General features: G+C 35.6%; 2 protein-coding genes across 2 annotated transcripts; one reads left to right on the top strand and one right to left on the bottom strand.

The window, feature by feature from the left end:
- Positions 1–3377: 3377 nt before the first annotated feature.
- MEE12 (maternal effect embryo arrest 12) lies at positions 3378–7717 on the top strand. The gene is made up of 5 exons (XM_007046042.3): positions 3378–3685; positions 4065–4778; positions 5439–6281; positions 6421–6563; positions 7098–7717. The coding sequence occupies exons 2-5, from the start codon at positions 4169–4171 to the stop codon at positions 7704–7706; spliced, it is 2205 nt and encodes a 734-aa protein (XP_007046104.1). The 5' UTR covers positions 3378–3685; positions 4065–4168; the 3' UTR covers positions 7707–7717.
- Positions 7718–8840: 1123 nt separating this feature from the next.
- On the bottom strand, positions 8841–10080 carry LOC18610402 (zinc-finger homeodomain protein 11-like). The gene has a single exon (XM_018116065.2). It carries the CDS (start codon positions 10039–10041, stop codon positions 9091–9093), a length of 951 nt encoding a protein of 316 aa, XP_017971554.1. The 5' UTR covers positions 10042–10080; the 3' UTR covers positions 8841–9090.
- Positions 10081–12136: the final 2056 nt, after the last annotated feature.

Below are 12136 nucleotides of genomic sequence, written 5' to 3'. Positions count from 1 at the left end.
TTAATTAATTATATTTTTTTTTTATGTATGTGCATGCATATGCGTGTAATGGACTTATTCATGAATAGAGTTAATTACCAAGCTCGTGGTTTTGGCTTGACTTGGATTTGCTTTGAAGAGAAATTTTACGGTTCAGAATCAATCAAAAATTTTATTTATATAAAATAAATAATATATTTTAATTAAAATTTAATATTAAAGTATACCTTGGCAAAACCTACAAAATTTTAAACCAAATTAATACAAACTATTGCTGGGAAGGCGACTCCCACCATGTGAAATACACATTAAAGAATCGAAGGATTTGTTCTTCCTGTTGAGTCATTATAGCAACAGCTAGCCAAAGGAACAATTGGCTTTTTGGTAATGGAAGCTTGATGCCAATCTAAAAACACCGTATAGTTTCGAAATACACTTTCGGATTTATATTCGATGTATTATCAATATATAATATTTATATATTATTATTTAGTTATATAACATTATCTTTATAAACACATAAAAATAAAAATTCAAAATAAATATTTTTAAAATTATGAGTATTTATTTTTAGATCAATAAATATATTGTTTACCCTTCAATGCCAACAATCTTGTTTGCCTATTATAACATGCTAAAGTAATCTATTTTAAGTATTTTTTTTTATAAATTTAAAAATTTAACTGTTTCATTTAACTTTGCAATATCAATTTGTTAAGAAAAAAAAAATACTTAGCAAGAACTCTTAATTAAGAATATCGGAACTTCAACGGCTCTAAAAACTCGAAAATAAAAATTAAACATATTCGAATATTTCTTTCGGTCGAATAATGATCGAGATTGTATAACAAACCTATCATAAAATTTTGAAAAAAAAAAAGAAAGTATAATTCTAATAAATAGCATTAAGTAATATACATGTATATCTATATATAACGATAAAATTATGCTCCTTTTTTAATTAAGAAAATTCCCAATGCAAGCTTAAAATTTGGCCACAAGCTCCATTAACATAGCTTGCTAGACCACAATCTCTCATGTCCGTCACTTTCAATGAAGAAAAGTCTCACAAACTAAACATGATTAATTAGACAAAAAAAAGGGTTTGGCTCTAGTCAACAACACCATTCGATAGTAGTCATTATTCCCCATCCAATGCGGCCTTCATTTCTTCAGCATAAAATGGACGGTAATGGCCGGTGTTGCTTGTCATTTTCTTAACCAACAAAAATAAAAAAACTTAAATAGTAAAAGAATTTTAATCAATGGTGAAAATTAATAGTTATGAAATTCAATACCCGATGTTACTTATGCTTACGTGACATATGATCTATCAAGCTAACATGATCACGTGACATTAACGTAACCCAAATCGATAATGATGTCAATTCCTCACAAAGATAGAAAATGCTAATTGACATCGATTGGTTTTTTGTTTAGGTTACGGACTTATGCTACATATGACAATTAATTTGTGTTGATTAATCTTTGGACTGCGCATAAAGCAAAATCAAATTAGATTCTGATTGGGAAACTTTGCTAAATTTTTTCTTCTTTCCTCCTCCAATGGCAAAATTTCAAAGGGTGAATAAAATTCATGAGGACTGAGGGTGTCAATTTGCAGGGGAAATTGGAAAGCGATATATGCCAATTTGCTGCCATTGGATCAAAGTGACCACTTTGTTTTTGCACCAGGAATTGTTCATCCATTCCTTCTTCCACTAGTTAGACATTTCCAGGTCCTAATTGAAACCAATATCCTTGAGAGGACTGGTTCAATGGGGTAAAATTGTTAGCCTATAATGAAATTCTTGGTAAGTTTGTGCTCTTTGTTCATTAGACTTAGGAGCAAAGAGATTGAAAGCTAAACACGAGCACACAGAAACCTTCTGCCTTTACTTGGTGTTTCTTTCTTTTCTTTTGTTATTTTTCATAATTTTACGTTATTTTAAACCCTAATATAAGAAATTTAAAAAGATTTTATTTTTTATTTTTTTTTAAACATTTGATGTGATTTTTTTTAATACTCTCGTTGTTGTCAATCACTTTGTCTATTTTTCCTTTGAAGATACTTGGCATGAGTTGCCCTAATTAGGTGTGTACAAGGATGGACCCATAATTTTTTTTTTCAGTAGTGTCATGATTAAAATAATAATAATAATAATAATTAAAAATATAAATGTGTCAAAATTCATAAACCAAAAATTTTAATATTAAATTAAAGAAAATATAAATTCAGTTCATTCATTTAATATTTAAAAATAAAAATATGTAAGATGACTATAATTGTTTACTACCATTTTTCATATTTTGAAAATAATGCATAACATCATCAGTAAAAATATTATCAAATACATTTTTTTTTCAATATATGTTACAAAACAATCATTCATCTAAATTTACTACTCATTTGCATAAACTAAGATATTAGAATTAAATAAAACATAATTGTACATAGCAAATTATCAAATTTAACAACTAACAATATGACAATTTTCTATTCACTAATCAAAACTAAATATAAGCATCCACAAACTATATAAAGTTAAATACAAAAATCAAATAATTAAACAATTTACCTACAAAATAAATAAAAAAAGAATCACAATTTCAATATAGTATTTGATATGCAATACTATTTTTTATTAGTTAGATTATAATTTTGAACTCAAACTATCAAATTAATCAAATAATATTTAAACATGAAGTATTTAAAAACTTAATTTTGATTAAAAATTACTTCCAATTGAAACCTAAATAAGTTACTTTTAAAAGAGTAAAAAAACACAACCAATGATCGAAAAAAGGAAGAGCTTGAATTTTTGACTAAAAAGAATAGTTTAAGTTTTGATTTTTTAAATAAAATATTAAATTATAGTAAAAAACTTTTTACTTTTTCACGTAGTATTTAACTATTAATATATAAATTAATTTTTCATATATCCCTTTAATTTGAAGTTATTGACCGACTTCTTATAAAATTGTAAAACAATAAATCCATTTGTATATTAATTACCTTAAACTATAAATAAATATTATAAAAATTAATTTTTTTAGAAAACAAGTGGTGTCATGTGACACCACTCTCGACTACATGGATCCGCCCATCGGTGTGTAATACCCATGCTTATAAACTTTTTAAAATTTTCATATTTATTTGATACGAGATTGAAATATTTTACGTAACCTTTTAGTATTAATTTTTTATTTTTTTTGGGCTTTTTGAGTAGGAAGTGTTTGGGCTAAGGCTTTGGTGGCCTTATTCTCCTTTCTTTGGGCTGACGTGTTTTATTAAATTAAAAATTACCAACAAACTTAGCTAGAGGCAACACGTGACCAATAGGATCCGGTTGGACTTCTTTAAGTTTCAGAGGTTATTTTGGACCAAAGGAACTTGAGATAAAAGTAACGAGGGATGCAGGGGAGTGAAACGAAAGGGGGAGGGACAGGGGAAGGGAGCGAAGAGAGAGGAAAGAAGGGCGGAGGACACCGATACCGACGGCGGAGAAGAGCAGGAGAGATGGAAGGAAAAGGGAAGAGAGAGAGAGAGAGAGAGAGAGAGCGCATTCTAAATAAACACACAGATCACATATGAGAAAAGAGAGAGGGAGCACAAAACGAATTGAGGCTAACGAACAATCCAACTCCGACCGGCAACTGAGTGGCACTCGGTTTCTCTGCAATTGGTTAAACAAGTCGTCTAAGGGTCAGCCCTCTATCGATCTTTTAACCCTTTAATTCATTGCTCTGGAGCTTTTATTTTGCTCTTCATTTTGCTTATTTTCCTTGTAGTTTCTGCTCTGGTCTCAACTCTATCCTACCTATTGTAATTCATGCAGTTTTCCTTTGTTTGTCCAATGCTAATTTTCTTTGAACTATGAATTATTTTCTTTTTCCCGAGCTGGTTATGTATTGGGCTTAGAAAGAAGCTGTCTTTTTTGTAAGTAGTTTCCGCATTGCAGCTTGAATATGTTTGCAAAGGTTACAATTGGGTAAAAATTGGTTTTCTCTTTTCTGGTACTTGAATGGGTTATGAGAATTAGATGCCTGTTATCTCATTTTATGTTTTGATACTTGTTCAACAGTTTGTATGTGTTCACGGCAGCGCAGCACTAAGTTTGGAAATGAAGACAAGCTTGCTGTAATAATCCCCTGCAAGTTGTCAAAATTCATTCTAACCAATCAATAGATGGACCAGGAGTGCTCCAAATGGACGTGCAACACGTGTGGGAATGTTGGAATGGCTGATGGATCGGATGGCTACTATTACTGCTTTAGGTGCGGGTCTCAGGCTGATGATGTCATTGATACGGGTGTTGCCGATGAGGATTTCATTGAAAAGGGTTCCCAGGGTGGTGCCCTTTACTTGGCCAGCCATACACGCCATGCTCGCCAACCTGTTACCCCATCCCAACCAATCTCACAATTCGACTCCCAATCCCAGCAGTTTTGGTCTCATTTGACCCAAGTACGCAGAGATCATGATGATAATCAGGATGGAATGGGAGATGATGCTGGTTTGGATGGTGTGGGGCCCACAGGCACAAGTGATTTTGGGGCGTACTCTATGGATGGATATAGTTGTGAAGATTATTACAAGGAGGTTAGGAACAGGTATGTGATGGGGTTGCAGATGATGATACAGGCTCAATGTGAGGCTCTAGTTGAGAAGTTTAATGTGAAACCTTTGATTTGTGGGATAGTTGGACCTATTTGGTTGAGGTTTGTGGCTAGCACTAGAGTTTTTGATGATAATTGGGCTGATGAGGCTATTCATCAGTCTGAGATTCAAAAATCAGGTATTGGCTGTATTTTTTTTTAAACCTTTTATGTTATTTACCTTTTTAGTTGCAGAATTATGAGTAGATGAAAAACTTGTCAATGTCAATAAGGTACTATGTGGGGCATGTGAAGTGATATTGGAGTATTAAGGGTAATATTAGTTCTTTAGTTATTCTGATCCTGCAAAGAAAAGAAAAAGATTGTTGTTGTTTGTAGTTTATTTTTTATAGCTATTTGATTGCATACAACAGATTAGTGCTGCTCTTAATGGTTTAGTAGGTCTTGGTAATAGTTAAGGAGGATTTGTCAAATGCTGATCTTGGCATTGTTGTCATTTGGAAAAGAGAGTAGAAGTTTAATTTCAGCTTTAGCTGAAAATATGAATATATGAATAATAATATCTCAGTTTGGTGAAAATCATTTTCCAAAATTTGGTTGGTGCTGTAGTTTCATGGCAGTTTGAAAATTTTTTTATCATTCAATTTTTGATGATGAATAAGAAAATTATTCTTATCAAAGGTGGTTCAGCTTACTGGATGAGAAGGTGATAAATGTTTTATTCCTTACTCTGTACATGCAATTTTTTATGTTGTTTTCTTCTCTCTCTCTCCCTTTAGATAGTCACTATTAATAATGTTACTTCGTTGTCACTATGTGCATTTTTCCCCTCCTCTCAGGAGAAGCTGTTGATTTTAAGCAACCTGCTTCTTACAAGGCGGAACCTCACAACAGACATGGTCAGAGAGCAGTATTTATATGGTTTAAGGACTTAAGAAGAAGGATTCCACTATCTTGTTCTTTAGCTGTTTCTTTTCTAGGATGTCATGTTGCAAGGGAAGCAGTTTTACCAACAGACATCATTAAGTGGTCAGTTGAAGGGGAGCTTACCTATTTTGATGCTTTTGTTGAAATTGAAAAACGCATTGGACGATCTCTGCCTCCATTTCCTTTAAGTCTTAGGAGTATGTTTAGGCCTAAGCATGCTGTTCCTGCTCAAAAGTTGGAATCACTGGCAGCTAAAATTGCTCAGTGCATAGGCTTGAATTTACCACCAGTGAATTTCTATGCAATTGCTTCCAGATATCTAAAGGAGTTATCTCTTCCAGTGGAGAAGATTCTACCGCCTGCATGCCGCATGCATGAGTGGGCGTTGCCTCCAGAATTAAGGTTGTCAACTAATAATAGTGGACTTCCTACTCGTGTCTATGTGATGTCAATACTGGTAGTAGCAATACGGATTCTATATAACATAAATGGATTTGGGGTGTGGGAAAAGAGTTTGTCTTGTTATAATCCCCCTAGTAAATCTAATGAAGCTGAGAGTAAGGACCCCAAAAGTAGTCCTAAAGTGAGGGACTATGCGGAGGATTGTTCTGGTTCTCCTTATGTGAATGACATTGGTACTAGTTCCACTAGAAACTCATTACATGATCATGAATCCAAGTTTGATGCTGTGGAGCTTTTGTGCAACCTTGAAGCAAGATACAATGAGATTAATTATGCAGACGGTGATGTTAAATGTATGATACTGTCACTGACTCCTTGGATTATGAATTTAGCTAGCTTAACCATTTTAGAATTTCCATTTTTGTGAGCCATCCTCCTCGTCCCTCCCTTTTTCCATTGTCCTTTACTTGACTTGTTTCTTTTACCATGCAGTGACAGATCTTTCTAAAAGCATGCCAACGTATCTACAATTCTGTCAGGACGTGGTCTTTGCTGGATCAGAGCTGCCTCTGGACTTTTATCACGAGGAGAAAGGTTTAATTGACAAGTTTTGGGATTTTTATCAGAAAGAAAAGGTAACTCATAAGCTTTGGCTTAATTTTTATTGGACTTGTTGAAGTTAATGCAGATGGATTCATGCTTAATATGGTCCGTGACCTTGCCTGTAACTTAGAATTCTTTTGTTAACATGGTCTGTGACCTTGCCTTTAATTTGGAATTCTGTTGTTCCATTTTGGCTGAATTTTATTTGCATGTATTATATGTTATGTTGCAAGTTGGAAGAAGACTGAATATTGTTGGATTTTTAGTTTGTCTTAAATTACAAATATTCTGTTAATATCCTTTCATTTTCCTTTACATTTTTCTGCTCTCAAATTATAAGGTTGTCATGTTGTGTTCGCTGTCCTTCTGGAGGCTTATCGGGGCCCACTCTTTTACCTGGTTCTGATCTTTTTTTTTCCTTCCCATCACATTTGGAAGAATTTGCTGGTCATCTCTTTGGGTGGTCTTTCATAAATGTACCATAAGCTTCCCGTGAATGTATGTTTCAAGTTAGCAAGTAGCAAATTCTTTTATATTCCAATTATTAGTACCTATGTCGATTGCAGGGTTCTGAGCCAGCAGAAGACATGGGAGAGCGTTATAGGATTTCCGACGACATTGTCTGCAAAGTGGACAGAAGGATCAGAGATAGCGAATGTCATAGTAGTCCCTCCAAAGACGGAAGGACTTCCCTTGATGATTTATCCTCGCAGAAACGCATGGAGGATTTTGAGCATTCTTCCCTGACTTCAGAGGAACATGAAAGTTCAGAAACCAGCAACAAAGTTCCGGCAGAGAACTCCAAACATAGAGCAATAAGACTGATGAAGAAAAACATGGAGGAGAACAGGTTCCTTTATATCCCACCAAGGGTCAAGCTGAAGAGACTCAGTTACCTTCACTACGCAAGGAAGAAGGATGAAGGTGCCATGATTTACGTTGCTCATGCCGATTATTACATCTTACTTCGTTCTTGTGCCAGGGTCGCCGAGGTTGACATGCGGATCATGCATGTCGGAGTACTGAGCATGGAGAGGAGATTAGCTTGGTTGGAAAACAGAACTGATCACTGCGTGCATTTGACTCCTCCTAGTTCTACATGTAAATTTTGTACTGATGAGACAGAGCAAGCAGCGGATGATCCTACAATTGGACTTTCAAATCTGAATTTATAAGTTTTCTCCAATTCCCATCTTAGCTTTCTTTCCTATTCCCTTTCATGCATAATTTAGATTATTGATAATACTAAAGAGTATTAGATTAAAATGTACAACAAAATGATTATATATTTAGGTTTAAACTTAAAAAAAGAGAATATTTTATACTAGATTTTTTTTCTTTACTAAGGGAAAGTTGTGATTTTAAATTCATATTTAAGCATATTTAAACTCACCTAAATATATTAAAGAAAGCAGAAACAAAATCTAAGTTGGGGTCAAAGCCGGCCAGAAAAGGGAGCAAAGTATATATAAAAAATGGAGCTGAAAATTGAACCACCATCTTTGAGCTTTGAAGGCTGCCAAAGACCATTAAGAAAAGGAAAAAAAAAGAAATGTTAAAGAAATGTAACACGTCAAAACTTAACGAAGGATTAGACAAGTGGATCAATTATTAAATTATTAAGCTATAACTAAACTAAGCAACTTGGATTTTGCTGCTTATCATTAGGCACTTACAAAAAAGGGAAAGGTGGCAATGTTCAAAGTAATATTCTTTTATTGTCACCTAACCTTTTCAATTAAAAAACAAGAGCCTGCATGCTTGCCTTGAAAGATTAGATAAGACGAGATGACATACAAAAATAGACATGTTCAAAGCCAGAATATTGAACAAGATAATGGACAAGTGACGAATATAGAAGGGGGTAGAGACTGTTTCATGTAGGGTCACAGGGTAAGTTCGCTGATGTTTTTGTTGGGAATAAACAATGGAAAAAGATTTGGGGTTTAATTCAGTCTAAGGTGTACCAACCCCAAAGTAGAGGCAGAGCCATTATCTTTGAATAATACAAATGTGGTGGACATTTTTGCTGCAAAATCAGGGATTCTTCATGAATGAATAAAAGACAAAATGTGATTTGCACAAGGACATCTCCTAACTGATCATATACCCAGAATTTGAGCAAAACCCAGTTTTTTGGACACATTAAAGGAATTAAAGGATGTTAGGGAAGTGGATAATACCAAAGAGAACTCAGCAAGGAAAGCAATACAAACAAGAGAGAATGGGAAAAGAAAGGCAACTATCAAGTCTGAGCTAGAAGACAAAAGAATTATGCTATTTGTCTAAACATCAATTAGCAGATAGAATTAACAATGACAAAGTAATTCCCTTTAATTGCTATCCTCACAAGTCATATCCTCAGTTCTCTTCCTCTTGCACCTCCAAACTACTAATTAGATTTACTAATCAGCAAAAAGAGAAAAAAAAAAAGATAAAATAACTCTAAGGCCATAAACAAAGGTTAAAAACGTCAAAAAATAGAAAAAAAAAAAAAGCAACAAAAATACCCACTAAAGCCTGCTGCTTTCTATCAAAGTTTTCAGCATCTTTTCTAAATTAAGATGCAGATGAAGACCCATTAATAGTAGAAACATGAAGCTGAATACTACACTCATTGTTGTGGATGTCGCTATTGGAATCAAAGCTAACTCCAGCATTGCCATTTCCATTACCTTCATTGCTGCCACTATTGTTGTTGCTGCCAATATTGAGATTACCAACTGCTAATATCTCTTTCTTGCTAAAAGTGTTCTTGTTGTTGTGCATCCAAACCTTGAGAACTCCTCTATCAACCCCAACTTCATTGCAAAACCCCTCTATCAATCTTTCCTCACTCTTTGGCATCCTCCAACCAAGCCTCTCAGCAAAGGCATGCATCTTTTCTTTCTGTTCCCTGCTAAACTTTGTTCTTGACCTCTTCCTCCCACTTGGGTTGCTGTTGTTGTGGTTCTCTATCCTTCCCACCGTTGGATTTGAGTGGTTGAGGTGATGGTGGTACTCATCCAACGGCCCTGAGTAGCCTGTGCTCAAGGCCAGCAGCATGTGGGGTGCAGAAGAGTAGTAAGAGTATGGGACTGGTGAGGATGGGGTATGGGTTGGGCTGGGGCTCGCACCCGGGCTATGGGTTGGGCTTGGACTTGAGCTAGGATTAGTCGGTGGTGGCAGGTGGTGGATGAAAGCAGGACCATCATAAGGGTCACGGCGGTGGAAGTTGCGGTGGCAGCCACAGGCAGCACACTTGAGGGAGGCAGGGTCAGTTGGGGTAGCAGTAGGGCTAGGCATGAACTCCCCACAGCCATCCAGGGCATGTCCACCCAAGGTCGCTGCATGGTTTTTGAGGCACTCTTTGTAGGAAACCACCATTTCCTGGTGATGTTGGTGGTAGATGATGTTGCTGGTGCAGTTCCTGAGGAGCAATAAAGACTTGCTCTTGGCGTTGGTGGGTTGTGTCTCTGATGAGGACTCAGCTTGTGCGTACGGAAAGGTTTTAGTGTTGATTAGCTCCATGGCTTAAAAGAATTTTAAAACATAAAAATAAGGTGAGGCCTGATGGGGTTATGGGGCTGGGGGGGGGGGGGGGGGGGGGGGGGGGGGACCTCTTTGTGGGGTTAGGGTTTAGCTAAGCTTGAGAGCATTTCTTTGTTGGTTTACTAGGTGTGAATATAGGCTATGACGCTTTCTGATGATGGGATAAATGGCAAGAACATGAGGGTGATGATGATGGTTATAGTGAAAACTGATTGCTCTCTCTCAGCCCAAATTAAAAAAAAAAATTAGTGTAATACAAAAGAGTATCAGAGAAAAAGAAAGTGTGAGGATAATAATATAAAACATTAGATGCAGGAGGGGACCCTGCAGAAAATTTTATGGAAGATTTCAACCACCCACGTTTTGCTACCTTTATTTTCCCCCAAATGATTTCCACTTAGGTTAGTTTTCAGCAGTAAATATGTTTCAGGATCCTGCTCGGGAGGGTCAGAATATATTACTTTTGATATTTAATATGGAGCAGTGCCCTGCAGATTCAACCCGTACCAAAAGCATGTGTACGTGGCGGATGAAATTGACGCACAGTTTGCACAAGGATAGTGTATTCGAACTCCCTAAACCAGCTCATCCCTCTCTCTTTCTGCAAATGAGATTTGCTACAGGTTTTGTTGCTTCCTTGGCTGAGACTGTCCCTCCACTCTCCTCTCTCTCTCTCTCCACTACCCTTTTGAAAGACAGACAGAGAGAGAGAGTCCCATTTTGTCAGCTCTCAGCTGAATCAGATTCCGAATTTTATACTTGTTTTGCAAGTAACTGATGGGGTGATTACTTCCAAGCTTTTTTTGCCAGAGAATTATGTGAGTGAACTCGTTTTCCAAAGGAATTGTTATATGCTTGTAAGAATTGGAGAGAAACCCCAATCCCAAGAGGCCAATAGGAAAGAAAGGTCTCCCCTTATTTTGCAACCCAAGCAATGCCTCACACAGTGAACTTCATCTTTGACTATTGAGGCACATTGAGGGCTTGGTTTATCATGACTCCTTTCTTGGGGAGGACAAACCCACCTACTTAATCACCCAAGCATGATCATAAAATTGACCCCTACCTTCCAGTTAACTTAATCTTTCAGGAATTTAAACAGGGCTATTGATGAAGAAGACAGGAAACACACGAAGAGATTAATTCGAGCACATAAATCTTCTGTATCCATTTAGTATTCGACACGACCTCAAAAGATTAGGCACCGACCATTTTTTCAAAAAATAGTGTTAGCATTAAGGAGTAGGGGGCCATGGCCATCCCTTAATCATAATCTTCCTATGCTTCCACGTGTTGTTCCAAAAGCAAAAGGCAAAACACTAATGCGGCGACAAGCCATGTTTTTCTCTCTTAATAAAAAACCTCTGTGTATGTTTTCCTTGCAAAGTCATACAAAGCATGCATCGTGTATTGTTTTATGCTTTTGCCAACAAGTTGTTTGATCCTCTGATTCACGTTATCAAACTTTGATTGAAATTGCCCAACCTAACTCAATGTACTAATCCAATACAATCGAATTATCAAACATCTTATCTTAATGATATTAAGACTTTTAAAATTTATCAAAATCACAAATGTGACGGACTATTTTCTTAACTTTACACCTTAAATCTCATTAGTTTTCATTTTAGATTTTAAATTTGGGTTCATGTTTGACTCGATAAAAATGTTTTAAATTTTATTTATTTTTAATATAAACCAACCAATTTTAGTATTAGTAAAATGAATCATACTAGACATGAACAGGGTTCATGAACCTAGACTCTCATAGCGGTGAGCAATAAGTTAAAACGTCAGTATGCAAATTAATTGAAGGAAAAGGGATGGTTGTACAAAACCTTCCCCCCTGCCTGTTTGATATTCAAGATGTGATATTTTGTCTTTTATGTTTTGCGACTGAGGTTAATCCCTTGTTCCTCAATCATGCTTTATTAGAATCCAAGGAACAAATCTAATCTAGCCCAAATATAATTCAATAGGGAGGCATCGAATCTCTCCTTTGAAAAAAAGTTTCAATAAGATATCATTTGATGTCCGATTTTAAGACGGGTATTCTATAAACGACACTTTAATA

The sequence above is a fragment of the Theobroma cacao genome, chromosome 2 (genome assembly GCF_053813885.1).
Source record: "Theobroma cacao isolate CCN51 chromosome 2, ASM5381388v1, whole genome shotgun sequence".
Taxonomy (NCBI): domain Eukaryota; kingdom Viridiplantae; phylum Streptophyta; class Magnoliopsida; order Malvales; family Malvaceae; genus Theobroma; species Theobroma cacao.
This window is presented reverse-complemented; position numbering and strand designations above follow the sequence as displayed.

What these genes read in the sequence shown, in the direction of transcription:
- LOC18610402 (XM_018116065.2), bottom strand. Translation starts at nt 10,041, where the DNA reads ATGGAGCTAATCAACACTAAAACCTTTCCGTACGCACAAGCTGAGTCC.
- MEE12 (XM_007046042.3), top strand. Translation starts at nt 4,169, where the DNA reads ATGGACCAGGAGTGCTCCAAATGGACGTGCAACACGTGTGGGAATGTT. An exon ending in GTCTGAGATTCAAAAATCAG is followed by an intron (nt 4,779 to 5,438) that starts GTATTGGCTGTA and finishes CCCTCCTCTCAG; the next exon opens with GAGAAGCTGTTGATTTTAAG. An exon ending in TGCAGACGGTGATGTTAAAT is followed by an intron (nt 6,282 to 6,420) that starts GTATGATACTGT and finishes TTTACCATGCAG; the next exon opens with TGACAGATCTTTCTAAAAGC.